General features: G+C 42.0%; 1 protein-coding gene across 1 annotated transcript in view; it reads left to right on the top strand.

The window, feature by feature from the left end:
• Window positions 1–1440: 1440 nt before the first annotated feature.
• mau2 (MAU2 sister chromatid cohesion factor) overlaps window positions 1441–16994 on the top strand; it is a 52400-nt gene continuing 36846 nt past the window's right edge. Inside the window, exons 1-3 of the mRNA XM_078423578.1 lie at window positions 1441–1764; window positions 13794–13811; window positions 14590–14655. Of these exons, the coding sequence (XP_078279704.1) occupies window positions 1441–1764; window positions 13794–13811; window positions 14590–14655 (408 nt within the window). The remainder of the gene's footprint in view (window positions 1765–13793; window positions 13812–14589; window positions 14656–16994) is intronic.

Here is a 16994-nt window from a genome sequence, read left to right as displayed (position 1 = left end):
TTGTCTTTAGTCCAAAATATAGTCTTGTGTGGCCTCCTAAGACAACCTCCTCCCTCATAATATTCACAGTTACCCACTTTCATTATGCTGTGGCCATTCATCTTATCTACACTCCTCGTGATTTTATAAACCTCTATAAGGTTACCCCTCATAAGCCTTCCAGTCCTGGTAACATATATGTGAATTTTCTTTTGTACCCATTCCAGCTTATGTATACAGAACATGTATAGGTGACGTTGTGGCTCAGAACTAAGTTTTTACTAAGTGATGTTTTGGAACATCCATTCATGATATTATTCTTTATCAGGCAAGACCAACATGTCCTGCTAGAACTGTGCAAACTGTGTGCAATACAAATAAGATCACAGTTGGAGAGGTTTAGAGGGATTCTAGACCGTGGACCTGTTGGGTTTCCGTTGTGACAACGGTTGATGAAAAAAAGACACACAATTTTAATATTATTGAGTGGTCAAACTTTAACTTGAAGAAAATTTGAGCATTTACCTCGGGGGTCATCGTTCAACAAAGCACACGATCAAAATGGCGATGTTTATTTTATGGGGTATGTGTCTGAAATACAGCTAAAACGGTACACAATAGTGCAACAATTTGAACGAAACTTGATACTGCACACCACAGGTAAATGGTGAGTAAGGTGCCCCTGAAATTGCTGTGCTATCGTGTACCGTTTTGGCTGTATTTCGGGAACATATATTATATATATATACACACAAGATGAGATTTTGACTGACAGACAGACAGACGGATAAGACAGATAAGACAGACAGACAGACAGACATAAATAAATAAATAAATAAATAGATAGATGGATAGATAAATAAACAGATAAACAGATAAATAAATAAATAAATAGATAGATAAATAAATAAATAGATAAATGAATAAATGAATAAATAGATAAATAGATAGATAGATATAGATAGATAGATAGATAGATAGATAGATAGATAGATAGATAGATAGATAGATAGATAGATAGATAGATAGATAGATAGATAGATAGATAGATAGATAAGTAAATAAATAAGTAGATAAATAAATAAATAGATAAATAGATAAATAATGGGACTAGTGTAGATGGGGCATCTTGGTCGGCATGGGCAAATTAGGCCAATGGTCCTGTTCTGTGTCGGATGACTTTATGACTATATTTTGCACTTTGTATCTTTGCTCTACCTATTGTATTTGAGTTTGGCTTGAGTGTATTTATGTGTAGTGTGTTCTAATTTTGCTTAACACTGTACCTTGTTGCAGGTACTAATCATAAACCTAATCCTGCATCATAATCCTGCCCCATGCACAGCACCAGTGCAGCATTGGGTTGCACCCACGTTGACCTCAGGTGCTGCTCCCCTTGACGTCACCGGGATCCCAGGTCCCGCCCCCGGGTCCACTCTCGGGCCGGCCCTACCTCTCGCGATGTTTGTCGCGGATGCGGGTAAGATGGCGGCGGTTGGCGCTAGCGGCCCTCAGCAGCAGCAACCCCAGGCGCAGCCGCAGCCCCAGCCCCCGCAGCAGCAGCCTCAGTACACCGATGCCTGGTACCTGGCCCTTCTCGGCTTTGCCGAGAACTTCCGAACGGCCAGCCCGCCTAAGATCAAGCTGTGCGTGCACTGCCTGCAGGCCATCTTCCAGTTCAAGCCGTCGCAGCGCATCGAGGCCCGCACCCACCTACAGCTCGGCAGCGTCTTGTACCACCACACCAAGAACACGGACCAGGCCCGTTCGCACCTCGAGAAGGCGGTGAGAAGGCGGTCGGTGGAGCGGAGGGGATGGCATCATAGTGGGATCTAGGAGCTCAGGGTGACGATGACAAGGAAAGATTCCTGCTTATCACCCCCTCTGCCCCCTTTCCCACCCCTCATTCTGCCCCTTCCCCTCTCCCCCTTTTGCCCCCTCTCTCCAACCCTTCCTCTGCCCAGACCTGGTGCGTTCCCCATCATCATCCTCCTCCTCTCTGCCCCCTTCCTTGGCTTTCTGCTACCTTGCTCTCCTCCCTCTGCACTCTGCTCCATCCCGTTTTCCCTCCCCAGGCAGTTTTACCCTTCAGACATCCCTGTCATCGTCATAAAAAATGGGTATCCTTTCCCAATAGAGAACTAGAAGTTGAGCAATATATTTTGTTATTATGTGGATATTTGTTTTTTTCCTATCCTTAATTCAATGTAGAGGAGTAATGAAGGAAAGTTTCACAGGTCTTGTATTATGTCAATGTGACTCAGCCAAAGATTTACTTATCAGAATACAGTTGTGTCTGTACAACAAAAATAGCAAGATTGTGTAAACAGCCACAAGCTAAATGATCAATTACTTTGAATTTAGCAGTGTTGTTAGAATTTGTATTGATCGGGGTGTTGAGTCAGTTATTGGGTTAAGAAAGATCCAAAACAAAATTGTAAAAGAGAAAGGCCTGAAGGAATATTTTTAAACACTCCAACCTTGCTACTATTGTTGAACGAATCATGGATAATCAGGAATCAGTACAGGAGGGTGATCGATAAACTGGTTTGTGGTGCCAGAACAATAATCTTGGTCTCAACGTTAGCAAGACCAAGGAGTTGTTCATTTCAGGGAGGGAAAGCAGAATCTTTCCTTTGTCAACATGACAGCGATGAAGAGAGTCAACAGCTTGAAGTATCTGATTGTACATAACTGATCTGTCCTGAGCACAGCACATTGATGCAATCACAAAGGAGCTCACCAATTCCTCTACTTGGATGTTTGAGAAAATTTGGCATGTTTCTGATACTCTGTACAAGTGTACAACTTGAATATATGTACGATAGAGCTCATATTGACTGGTTACATCACACCCTGGTTCAGTAATTTGAACACTCAAATATGAAGGAGGATGGAGAAAGTGGTGGACACTACTCATGGTCACTGACCTCCCCACCATTGGAGTAATCCATAGCGGACGCTACCTTAATCAAAGATCCACACCATCTCTTCTTGCTGCTACAGTTGTGAAGAAGATGCAAGAGTGTGAGAATTGTTACCTCCAGGTTCAAGAACAGCTTCTTCCCATCAAGCATTGAATTCTTGAATCACCCTGGACAGCCCTAATCGCAACCTTGTCTCAGCAACAAGCCATTCCTGTATATTCCATGACCATTTCACTATTACACTCAACATACATTGTTATGCTCTATGTACTTTGGTTTTTATACTATTGTGGTCTGTTTCACTGAGAACTGATCATTTATATATATTTATCATTGTTGTGTCTAATGTGCAACAAGTAGGACTTTTATTGTTCTGGTGCAGATAAAAAAACCTCTCTCACCTGGGAAGAGAGACTGCAGATTGGCATAGTCTGTTCAGGAACTAACATCCCTGAAACACATATGTTAAATGGTGAGTATCCTGTATTGAAGCGAGATGTGTGATCAGAGCACGGCAGGGTAAAAAAAGTTTTAAAATCTGGTCTATTTTGGTAGTTTACCTTAAGCATAGGTCCATGTTTCTCTGCTATTGAAGTTATAAAAATGACTCCCAGTGTGATGTCTGTTTGATAATGCCTGTGCAGTGAGCCATTTTCACCTGCATTTGTAAACGTGCAATTCGCATTGGAACAATACAATACAATATACAACAATACAATATATCTTTATTGTCATTGTACAGGGGTACAACGAGATTGGGAATGCGACTTCCATATGATGTAATAAATTAATTAGCTAATCAACATAAATTTAGACAACCCACAGAAACAAAATTAGAAACAGTTTTAAAAGAGAATAAAGTGCAAATAGGTCTGTGCCGGGTCGCTGTGCGACGTGACCATCCGTCTCAGCAGGACCGGTTCACAGCAGCTATGGCCCTGGGGATGAAGCTGTTCCTGAGTCTGGAGGTGCGGGCGTAGAAGGCCTTGTAACGTCTGCCATATGGTAGAAGTTCGAACAGTCTGTTGCAGGGGTGTGATGAGTCTTTATGAATGCTGGTGGCTTTCCTGAGGAATCGTGTATTGTAGATGCCCTCCAAGGCTGGTAGCTGTGTTCCGACATAAAATGTAACTGGCCAGGAGAACATTGTGTGATATCCAATTGGTTGTACCCATTACTCTTCTCCATAGACCTGGAGAAAAATCATCAAATGTAATTCAAAATAGCAGGAATAGGCTGTGACATGTTTCACTTTTTAAAAATCAAGGTGGAGCAAAACAAAACATTGCTGTGGATGTGAGAGAGAGAGAGAGAGAGAGAGAGAATAAATTGTAAAGCTACAGGGGAACAGAAAAGAGGGGGAATGGGAGTGATGGATTTTCTGCTGGGATCTAGCATGGACCTGATGAGTTAAATGGCCTCCTGTGTCCCAACAGCTAATTTTTCTCAGAAGCAGCAAGCATCTTTTCAAATATTTTGGATTGTATGTTAGTGTGCTAACTGACTTGCCTGTAGCTTTTTGGATTGGTGGAAGGGTGAGGAGTTCCCCCAAGTTATTACTTTCAGAAGTATAACTGAATATTTGTGATCATTTGGAAAGTGGTCAGAATGGAGTTGGAGAAATTGATTTTTGTTTTGTTGAAATGCCAGCAAATGCCTCCCTGTTACATGTCTCAGTCATAGTTTTACAGCACAGGATCTGGCCTTTCTGCCCAAATCATTATACCAACCAAGTGCTTACCTGAGCTTGGACAATTTGCATGCAATTGGCCCTTATCGCTCTAAACTTCCTATCCATGTACCTGTTTAAATATCTTTTAAACATTGTTACAGTACTTGCATCTAGCAATTCCTCTGGCAGTTCATTCCATATATCCATGGCCCTCTATGTAGAAAAACCTGCTTCTCAGGTCCCCTTTCAATCCTTCCCCTCACACCTGTGCCCTCTAGTTTTAGACTCACCAATCCTGGGAAAAAGACTGATCATTCACCTTATCTATACCTATCATGATGTTATGTATTTCTGTAAGGTCACCCCTCAACTTTCCACGACCAGGGAAAACCACACCAGCTTACTCAAACTATCTGTCCAGGTGACATCCTTGTCAATATTTTTCATATCCTTTCCAGCTTGATAAATGCCTTGCTGTAGCTGGAGAACTGGACACAACACTCCAATTACTGTCTCATCAATATATTTGTGTAGTTGTAACATGACATCCCATCTCCTGTAGTCGGTGCCCTGACTGATGAAACCAAGCATGCCAAACACCTTCAGCATCTTATCTGCCTGTGAAGTATCTTATAAGTAACATAAAACAGTGCTGCACACGAACAGACCCTTCGGTCCACAATGTCTGTGTCAAACATGATGCCAAGATCAACCCTTATATGCCTGCACATAATCCATATCCCTCACTTCCCTGCATACCCATGTGCCTATCTAAACGTTTCTTCAATGCCACTGTCATATCTGCCTCCACAACCACAGAAATATGTTCCAGGCACTCACCACCCTCTATGGGTAAAAGAAAAACACTTACCACACACATGTTCTTTAAATTCTGCCCCTCGCACTTTAAACCAATGCCCTCTGGTATTTAATATTTCCATCCTGGGGAGAAAAAGTTCTGACACTCTATTTATGCCTGTCATTATTTTATATACATCTTTCAGGTCTCCCATCAACCTCTGGTATTTCTGAGAAAACAATCTAAATCTGTCCAGCCTCTCCTTGTAGCTAATATCCTCTAATCGAGACACCATCTGGTAATCAAATGTCTCTCTGCTATAGCACTTACCTTTTCTGTGAATTACATATCAAAATATCTTTATTTGATATACCTGGAAGCTGAATTCTTATGTGATGTTTTTAATTAAAATATAACATACTCTGATATTTTTATAAGAGTCTGTTGTTTTGAAAATGGATAAAATGATGAGGTATTTTATTTGAAAAGCATGTATCAATAATCTGTATTGTCTTGTGAAAAATAATGGTTAGAACCATCTATCATGTACACGTTCATTGACTGCAGAAATAGTTGCTCCATCACTTGTGTTTTCTACATGAGTCCTTTCACATTGTCAGCTGCTTACACCGAGGAGATATGTGTGACAATGTGTCACCGATCTCGATTGACTTTCTTGTATCTGTTGCATTTGTGCTCAGTTCTTTATCCGTTCCCTGGTTTTATAGTTACCAGGGAAGTAAAGTAAAATTGATGTAGTGTACAACTGTATGTATCCTAAGGTTAAGGACCAAACTTGCTTTGTTTAGCATAGTGATCACAAACTTTTAACCCATCAGACTGGAATTTGTTATATGACTCATGTGTTTCAATAGTGAACTTATTCAAATTTGTTGCTTTCAGTCTTCTGAAGTAGTTTCGGTCTTGTGAGGTTATTGTGATTTGAGTTTACAGTTGTTTTATGTGGTTTTTGCATGCTTGCAGTTTGCAATTTGTGGTCTTGGTCTTGCATAAAGGTGGGCATTTGTTCTCTCCTGGGATTTGCAATCGGGCAAGAGAATTCACTCTATAAAGGATATTAAGTAATATCCAAGGCCACTAGTGTTCACAGGTCCTGCCAGAACGGTGCAGAATTTATTAGACCACAGTTGGAGCACCGCATGCAGTTCCTACAGTATTGTTCAGTTCTGTGCAGTTCACCACAGTACAAGGAAGATGCAACTTCAATAGAAAGAGCAAAGAGGAGATTTATGAAAATGTGGTTGGGGCTGAAATATTGCAACAGCAATGAAAGATTGGATAAGATGCAGTTTTCTCGAATAGAAGAGGCTGTTAAAGCATATAATTATGAGGGGTTTATTAAGAGTGAATAGGAAGAAATAATTCCCTCTGGAGGGGTCAGAAGTCTGAGGGTTTAGCTTTAAATTGATTGACAAAAGGATTGGTGTTGGTGAAAGTTGTTTTTTCATCAGAGGATGCTATGGGTCTGAAATTCAATGCCTCAACAAGCCATTCGGACCACGGATCAAGTACCGGCAGATGGAATCTTGCTGGAGAGCTCATTCTTGAATGAATGGGGGGGGGTCTCGGTGTTGTAAATGTCCTGTAACTCTATTATCAGTCGTCTTATTACTTTAATTTGCAATGGTGCAAATGCGTGGTTGATGATGGGTTGCAGTTCTCTGGCCCCCAAGACTGGTGTAAGAGTATAATGGTCATACAGCAATAGAGTTAAGCTGCTGGTAAACCAGAGGCCTCGACAATCAATTCACAGTTGAGTTCAAACTACACCAAATCAATTTATAATATGGAATCAAAAAAGGATAGTCACAGTTCTGAAGACAGATACAAGAGACAATAGACAATAGGTGCAGGAGTAGGCCATTCAGCCCTTCGAGCCAGCACCGCCATTCAATGCGATCATGGCTGATCACTCTCAATCAGTACCCCGTTCCTGCCTTCTCCCCATACCCCCTCACTCCGCTATCCTTAAGAGCTCTATCCAGCTCTCTCTTGAAAGCATCCAACGAACTGGCCTCCACTGCCTTCTGAGGCAGAGAATTCCACACCTTCACCACTCTCTGACTGAAAAAGTTCTTCCTCATCTCCGTTCTAAAGGCTGGAGTAACTCAGGGATCAGGCAGCATCTCTGGAGAAACGGAATAGCAAACGTTTTAGGTCGAGACCCTCTGAATCACAGTTCCACTAGATTTGTGTAACACCTCATCTGGTAATGTTCCTCAGGGGAGGAGAACCAGTCCTCTTTTCCTGGGCTGCCCGTTATTCCCGTACTCCTGCAAAGTGGATGACTCTTAATTGATTTCTGAAAAGCATTTAGGAGGGTTCAAATGAATATTTTAAGGCCAGATAGGCAGAATTCAGGATTAACCTTTTTCAGTGAAGAAAGCAAAGTTTAGCATTGTTCAGATGTGGCCTGGATTAGAGGGCATTAGCAATAAGAAGAAAGGACTCAGTGCTGGAGTAAATCAACAGGTCCATGTTCTCCTGGGATGCTGTCTGACCTGCAAAGTTTCTCTGGCACTAATGTTCTTTTGTGTGTTAACTAGCATCTGCAGTTCCTGGTTTCTACAAGCTATAAGAAGTGGTTGAAAAAAGTTGGATTATTTTCTCCGGAATGTCAGAAGGTGACATGCTGGAGGTTTATAAAATTATGAGTGGCATTGATAGGATAGATAGTCATCCTATCCTATCTGTGGCCAGAGTAGAATTGTCAAAATGAGAGGGCCTAGATGTGCATGGCAAGTTTATTTTACAGCTAGTAGGTGCATAGAATGCACTGCCAGGGGAGATTGTGAAAGGAGATAGAATAGCAGCATTTGAGGCATTTAGACAAGCATATGAACAGGCATGGAATGGAGGGATATGGGCCATGTGTAGGCAGATGGGCAGTTTAAATTTGGCGCCGTTTTCGGCACAGATGTTTGGCAGAAGAGACTGCTCTGTGTCCATTTATTAAATGGCCCAGCAAACCACTTTATGAAAGGTGAGAAGTAGGCAATTAAATCTAGTTTTACCAGAAACCTAAGTCCTGAAAAATTAATAAAACATACAACTTGTGTGTATCACGCACTTACAGATGTGGGATAATAATGGAATCTGAAATGGTCCCTCTTGGGGAAAACATTAACATTGTCTTTCCAAGTTCATGTTATGCCTAACAGTATATTGGGGATGAGGGGAGAATGTTAAACTTGCTTTCGGAAATATGTTTAAACTAAGCCGGAATGCTGTTGAACAAATACCAAATTATGTAGCAGTTTCAAAATGCTCGGGTTAATATTGTAATAAATATGGCACATTCCATGTCCTGCAGTGCCGTGGTTGGTTTTTGACAACTGTCACGTGTTGCTTTCCAGTCAGCTGCTTTTGGGTCTGCTGTGACCTGGGTGTTCATTTTACAGAATAATCTTCTGGGGAAAAACGTAACTTGTTCTATGGACTGCATCCTTGTCCCTCGTAAAGTGTTTTTTTATATATTGCAACTGCCGATGCTGGTTAACATAAAAAGACACCAAGTTCTGGAGTAACTTAGCGGGACTTACTCCAGCACTTTGGCTTTTTTAACATGTAGTTTACTTGTAGGCAATGGGTGATGCTGATACGGTTGTTTTTTAAGTCTGTTGTGTGAAAACCTTGGTGGGTTCTGTCCTTGAACCAAGCAGTCCATGTACTCGTGGAGTCATACAGCATGGAAATATACAGCAGAGCACCAAGGCACATTCCTTGTATATGCATACTTGGCCAATAAATGTATTCATTCATTCATATGCCCTTCAGCCCATCTTGTCCATGTCAACAAGATGTCCCATTTAAACTAATCCCATTTGCCTGTGTTTGGCTCCCTAAACCATTCCTATCCATGTACCTGTCCAAGTGTGTTTTAAATGCTGCTATAGTACCTGCCTCAACTTCCACCTCTGGCAGCTCGTTCCATATACCACCCTCCAGTATCCCCCGGGATCCTATTAAGTTTTGCCCTTCTCACGCCCTTCAAAACCTTTTGTCCTCTGGTTCTGCTGTGGATAGAAGACTGTGTATGTACGCTATCCCCCACATGATTTTATACTCTATAAGATCACCCCCTTCTCCTGCATTCCAAAGAATAAAGTCTGAAGAAGGGTCTCGACCCAAAACGTCACCCATTCCTTCTCTCCAGAGATGCTGCCTATCCTGCCGAGTTACTCCAGCATTTTGTGTCTACCTTCGATTTAAACCAGCATTTGCAGTTCTTTCCTACACAATAAAGTTTTAGACTGCCTAATCTTTCTGTACAGCTCAGGCCCTCGAGTCCTGGCAAAATCTTGTAAATCTTCTCTGCACTCTGCAGATTAATGACATCAGTGCTAATGCAGTTCCTCTAATGAGATCTCGGCCTATTGATAAAGAATAGCAGTGGTTTGCAAGTTAACTAAGATTTTTCCCGCAGCTGGTAGCCTACTGCGATTTCTAAATCTTTGCCTTGTGTGATTTGCCGGTTGGTTTCACTTAACAATTGCAAGAATAAAGTGATGATTCATGCATTAAAACCCATGTCAACTTTGTGGTCAGTAGGCTGTTTAATTGGGTTTATTAATCTGTTGCCCAATCAATATGATCTGAAACAGCTTACAAAAACTGAAATTTATCAGCTCATTAAATCATAGAATCGTATCGTTTGGAAACGGGCCCTTTAGCTCACTGTGTCTGCTGGTCATCAAGTACCTGTCTATACTAATCGTATTTTTCAGCATTCGGCCCAGAACTTTTGATGCCATCCACTCCGGCAATACATTCAAGATTTCAACCACCGCTGAGATGAAAAAAATAATTATCCGTTCTTCTCAAAAACCTCTTACCTTAAACTTAACCCTGGATATAGACATAACAGCTAAATAGAAAAGTTTCTTGCTACCCTTTCAATGCCCCTCATAATTATATATCAGTTGGGTCCCTGCTCAACCTTCTTTCCCTTCAAAGCAATCAAACCCAGCTTATTAGTTTCTTATAATTAAAATGTTCCATCTCAATCAATTCCTGTTGAATGTCCTCTGCACCTTCGTCAATGCACATCCATTGGTGGTCAAAATTGTCTCATTAATTTGAGTTTTTAAAATCTCTCCAAATTGAGTTTTTTAACGAGGTGACCCAAGAAGATTGATGATGGCAATAGAACTTTGTTTATGTAGACTTTAACAAGGCCTTTGACAAGTTACTGCATGGTAGGCTGGTCTGGAAGCTCAGATCACTTGCGATCTAACCTTCAATTGGATGCAAAATTGGATTGAAGGTCGGAAACCGAGGGTAGTGGAATGGGACCTGTACAGGGCCAGATCGGTGCTGGGTCCACCATTGTTCATTGGTTGTATCAATTATATGGATGTGAATGAAAGTGGTGTGGTTAGTGTGCTTGTGGGCAACACTAAAATGAGTGGTATAGTGGAGAATGAAGAAGGTTATCTGTGATTACAATGGGTCACTGGGCCGATGGGCAAAGGAACGGCAGACATAGTTTAATTGAGATAAATGAGAGGTGTTTCATTGTGGTAGGACATACCTGGGCTGGATTTGCGCAGTAAATGGTAGGGCCCTGAGGAGTGGTACCTAGGTTCACAGATACATAGTTTCATGAAAGTGTGACACAGGGGATAGGGTAGTGAAAGTGTTTCCATGCTGTACAAGTCTCTGACTCGCATTGCACACATTAGTCCAGCTGTGACCTAACTGATGAGCACACGGCATTAATCTCAAACACCATTACTGATTTCATGACTTCTGGCTGTCTGTGTTCCACAGCCTCCAACCTTATCGTTTCCCAGCCCCACACAGCCCGTTTTTACTTTCTCCCCAAAATCCACAAACACAACTGCCCTGGCAGGCCCATTGGTTCTGCCTGCTCCTGTGTCACGGAAATGATATCCATGTACCTCGACTCCATCCTATCCCTCCTGGTCCAATCTCTCCCGACCTATGTGCAAGATACCTCACATGCCCTTCGTCTCTTTAATGACTTCCACTTTCCGAGCCCCCGCTCCCTCATCTTTACTATGGACATTCTGTCACTCTACACCTCCATCCCCCACCAGGAAGGCCTTAAAGCCCTCAGTTTCTTCCTTGATTGCAGAACCATCCAATTTTCCTCTGCTAACTCTACTCCGCCTAGCAGAACTGGTCCTCACCCTCAACAACTTCTTTGACTCCTCCCACTTCATCCAAGTCCAAGGAGTAGCTATGGGCACCTGGCTCTTTACAGGGTACGTTGAACAATCCCTGTTCCAGGCTCTATCCCCGAACTCTGTCTCCGTTACATTGATAACTGCATCGGTACTACCTCCTGCACCCATGCAGAACTCATGGACTTCATCAACTTCACCACCAATTTTCACCCTGCAATCAAATTTACTTGGACCATCTCCGACACCTCCCTCCCCTTTCTTGATTTCAGTCTCCATCACAAGAAATAGACTATTGACTGACATCTATTACAAACCCACTGACTGCATAACTATCTCGACTACACTTCTTCCCACCCTGCTTCCTGCAAAGACTCTATCCCCTACTCTCAATTCCTCCGTCAAGGTCTTATCTGCGCCCAAGGTGAGGTGTTCCATACTAGAACATCCGAGATATCCTCATTCTTTAGGGAATGTGGGTTCCCCGCTCCCATCATAAATGAAGCCCTCACTCATGTCTCCTCGGTACCCCGCAGCTCTACACTTGCTCTCCCTCCCCCTAGTCGCAACAGAGACCGAGTCCCCCTAGTCCTCACCTTCCATCCCATCAGCCGTCGCATTCAACACATAATCCTCCAAAATGTCCGCCGCCTCCAACGGGATCCCACAACTAGCCACATTTTCCCATCTCAACCCCTTCCCACCTTCCGCAGAGACTGTTCCCTCCACAACTCCCTGGTTAACTCATCCCTTTCCACCCAAACCACCCCCTCCCCAGGAACCTTCCCCTGCAACTGCAGAAGATGCAACACCTGTCACTATACCTCTTCCCTCGACTCTGTCCAGGGATCCTGACAGTCCTTTCCGGTTAGGCAGAGGTTCACTTGCACCTCCTCCAACCTCATCTACTGTATATCGTCAAGACCAAACGCAGACTGGACGATGATTTCGCGGAACACCTTTGCTCAGCCCACCTGAACCAACCTGATCTCCCGGTTGCTAGACACTTTAATTCTCCTTCCCATTCCTACACAGACCTTTCTGTCCTCGGTTTCCTCCATTGTCAGAGTGAGACTAAACGCAAATTGGAGGAACAGCATCTCGTATTTCGCTTGAGCAGCTTACAGCCCAGTAATATTAATATTGATTTCTCTCACTTCAGGTAGTTCTGGCATTCCTTCTCTCTCTATCCCTCCCCCACCCAAATTGCACTAGCTTCTTATTTTCACCCCACAAACAGCTTACAATGGCCTGTTTCCTTTATCATTGTCACTTTTTTGCATATCTTCCATTCATTGTTCTTTATCTCTCAACATCACCGTCAATATCTCTCGTTTCCCTTATCCCTAACCAGTCTGAAGAAGGGTCTTGAACAGGGATTGTTCAACGTACCCTATAAAGAGCCAGGTTCCCATAGCCACTCCTTGGACTTGGAGGAAGTGGGAGGAGTCAAAGAAGTTTTTGAGGGTGAGGCCCATCCCTTCTCTGCAGAGATGCTGCTTGTCCTGCTGAGTTACTCTAGCTTTTTGTGTCTATCTTTGACCTAACTAATGTTTTGTACAGTTGGACCACAACATCCCTACTCTTGTATTCTATGTGCTCATGAAACGCTGGTATCCTGTATCTCCTCATAACCATTTTATCTACCTGGGCTGCTGACTTTTGATTTTGTCCAAAGATCTCTAAATATTACTTAACTTTTATTCTTTTATATTTTTAAACCTTTATGAAATTGTCTTACCATTTCAAAAATAAATTTAGGAACATCTAGAATAATTTTCAAAGGCTTTAATCCTGGATAAATAAAGTTGCATATTGATATGTTGTAAGGCTGCAGGGGAGTCTGAAGTTGAAATAGCAGATTAAAAAAAAATAAGGTTGAAAGATGAGCTCTAACAGAAAGCAATGATCAGGCAGCAGCAACTAAATCAGTGAGGCATTACACAGTGAAGGCTCCTTGATTAGAAAGAGATTGATGTAACAAGATGTTGCTGTATGAAACCCACTTGTTGAGTGCACTGGTATTGGGAGTTATTGGTTTATTGAATTTTATTTATTTTGTTATCTATGTGTGTGGTGTTACAGGTCTATTATACTGCTGCAAGTAAGAATTTAATTGTTCCACTAGTACATATGACAATTCAACATACTTGACTCTCTTTCTTCTTGATAAGCTGTTTTGTCAGATGTTTATTTCATTGCAACATAATCAATATGACTAATTGTTGTGTTTTCCTCTTTTTCAGTGGTTAATATCCCAACAAGTATCCTTTTTATTCAAAACAAATTCACAAGTGAGTAGCTGCGAGCTGATCACAGTGGCCTGGCTGAAGAAATGTTGCTTTTCATAATTTAATTCTTGTTAATCAAATACACCTTTGACTTTTTAAAATTGTTTTTGTCTTATATTCTCCTGGAGTTTCATGCCTGGTTTCACATCTTCTCAGGCATTGTATGTTTTTTTGTTGCTAGTTCTCAAATTTTTTCCCCACAACATTTACTGGAGGGATGGGGGTAGAAGAAGTGAACCAGGACCATGCTTCTTTCTCAGTGAGATCTGTTTGCCAGGGTGTTGATTATGCAGTTGCTCTTTAACAATTCTAACTGTTACGTTTGGCCAATTATTTTGATTGTCGTCACAAGTCATCTTGCATAGAACACAATCTTGGAGTAACTTAGCGGGTCAGGCAGCATATCTGGAAGGCATGGATGGGCAACGTTTAGGAGGTTTCACCAGGTTTGAAGAAGTGTCGTGAATGGAAACATTGGTCATCTATGTCCTCCAGAGATGCCGTCTGACCTGCTGTGTTACTCCAGCAGTGTTCTACGCAATTATTTTGATTTCTTTGTGCCAGATGTTTGAAATTGTACAAATGGCAAGCTTCTGGGTAACATTGTTGAAATTTATACATTAGTTCTTCAACTTTCTTCCTTCTGAACTAATGATGCAATTATTTTTGGAAAGGGGAGAGGGAAGAGTGCATGAAAACAGCCATGTTTAAACAGTTTGAATTTGATGCATCCTTAATCAGCATGTGTTAGATCCCACAGTTTGAAGATATCAAATTTGAAGCAGCCAGCCTTCTCTCAGAGTTATATTGCCATCAGGTAAGAAAAATATTTTTTTAAATTAGCTTTATACATAACAGGAAATTATGAGTTGATTTATTCAAAATGTGTAATCATAGATGCTAGAAATAGAACATACTGGAAACATTCAGCAAGTCAGACAGCATCTCTGAAAGGAGACTATTTGAACTGGAAAAGAGAATGATATTTTAAATCACAACGTTTGTGGCTGCAGGATAGATAGAACAAAGGGAACGTTAGTGCCCGGTTGAGACCAGATTAATAGGGCCTTTTGGATGGATTACAGTTTTTTCTATGTTATATGTCACTAATAGTAGAGCTGTAGCATGCGCTCAGCACATCCCGTGGTAGTAATGGAGAGAGTAAAACAGCTGAAATCTCAGGTGGATGATTTACAGCAGAAATGAACAGTTCTAACATGGATAGAGGAAGCAACTTGTTGGAGAATAGTTGGAGTATTCACTATTATCCAATCTGCCCAATCTGTTGGGCTTCGTTGTAGCGTGTTTGGAGGCTGTGGAAAGAGTTTGGAGTGGGACAGAAAATTAAAGTGGCAGCTAAGAGGAAGCTCAGGATTGCTCCTGCAGACCAAAGTCTATGATCGTTTCCTTGGTATAGAGGAGTGCACATTGTGAATTCGGAATGCAATATGCTAGATTGGAAATAGTGCAAGTGAATCATTGTATCACCTGGGAAGATTATTTGGATGGACAGAAAAGGAATTGCCGATGCTGGAATCTTGAGCAAAACACAGTGTGCTGGAGTAACTCAGCAGTTCAGGCAGCATCTGTGAAGGGAATGAACAGATGATTTTCAGGTCTGGATCCTTCTTTGGACTGTTACTTCAACACTTTGTGTCTTACTCAAGCCGGTTTGGTTCCCTGATGGTGAGAAGGGTGGAGTTGAAAGGACAAATGTTGCATCTTGGGTTGCATAGAAAAGTGCCACAAGACAGGGAATGGATGGTAGGGAGAACAGTGTCATCCCAGGTGTCGTAAAAGAAACATTGCCTTTAAAACACTGAATGGAGTGGGAAAGGGAGTATGTGTTTGGAATTTTGTTCAAGCCAGCAGAAATTGTGAAGTTAATTTACATTGGTTTCATAGCTGTTTCTCAGTACTTTACACTTTAGATGATTAGGCCTAAGTCTGATTAAATGAGCAACATGGATCAAATCCAAATGTACTTTACCATTTGCTTACAGGATAGAGTCCAGTAGGAGGAGTCAGAAAATTGCTTTTTTCTCTGTGTTCACCCTCCAGTGATACTGAAGGAATTCAATACCTTTAATGATATATTCATTGCCATTGAAGCAATGTGGCTTTTAAAATCTTCATTGTTTTTAAGTAAAGTTCTGTTTTTTGTGCGCATTTTATGATTCCTTTGAGTGTGCAGCATTATAGAGCGAAATGTTTTCAGTGAGGAGTAATTACAGGCCATTTAGTGCTGGAGACCATTAGTCTGTTTAAGAGGAGGAATTCTGAAAATGTAAGTAAATCATGACATGTTGATTGAAAGTAGATCCAGTTCTAGGGACCATTTCTGCTGATCGATTCAATGATTGGAAATTATCTTGAAGGAAATTATGTTGAAGTTTGATAATCAAAAAATGGAAATACAGTTAATGTTTAGAAGATGAAAAAGTAAACCACAAAGCAGGATGCCAAAGTAGATTAGTAGCAGGTGAATTTAATGTTTCCAAGTGTACAGTGACACTTTTTTTTTTGCAGAGAATAGCAATGAATATACGTTGAGTGAACTGGTATTGGTGAGGCAGAAGGGTTTGGGTGTTTTGAGTTTCCTGTTAATGGGAACTGTTTTCTAAAATCATTCAAACCTGCAGGATTTGTAGATTTCTTTTCCTAAAATAAATAGAACTTAAAAGTAAAGAGATAGATAGAATAGTTACTAGGCTGCATGTAACATCAGGGTTCACCCTCTGGGAAGGATATTGTGTTTTTTTATAAAGGACTAAACCAAGTGGACCTGTTGGGCCCATTCCTCGTAGAGGGGGAACAGGGCAGGGGAGAGGGTGTCGTCACTGAGTGAGCCCTGGACTCAAAGCCTCTCCTGTATTGGTGCAGCACCCTCAACCCCCCCCCCCACTCAATCCCCCTTATCCCCTCTTCCCCCCACTGACCCACTCCATCCCCCCCTGCCCCTGCGGGCCTGGCAACCCTCCGTGCAAACCTCTCTTGCGGCTAGCAGCAGGAGAGGTCTCCTTGCCCCCCCATTGACCGCCACTCCCGTCACTCGTGCGTGTCCCGCCCCCATCCAAGCTGTAACCCACCCATAACTGGGCACGCCCAGATGCGGCGGCCATCTTACGTAGGTATTATGTAGGAATGGCTGCCGCA

This window comes from Rhinoraja longicauda, chromosome 28 (genome assembly GCF_053455715.1).
Source record: "Rhinoraja longicauda isolate Sanriku21f chromosome 28, sRhiLon1.1, whole genome shotgun sequence".
In the NCBI taxonomy this organism is placed as follows: domain Eukaryota; kingdom Metazoa; phylum Chordata; class Chondrichthyes; order Rajiformes; family Arhynchobatidae; genus Rhinoraja; species Rhinoraja longicauda.
The sequence above is the reverse complement of the archived record's forward strand: the minus strand, read 5'-3'. Positions and strand labels throughout refer to the sequence as shown.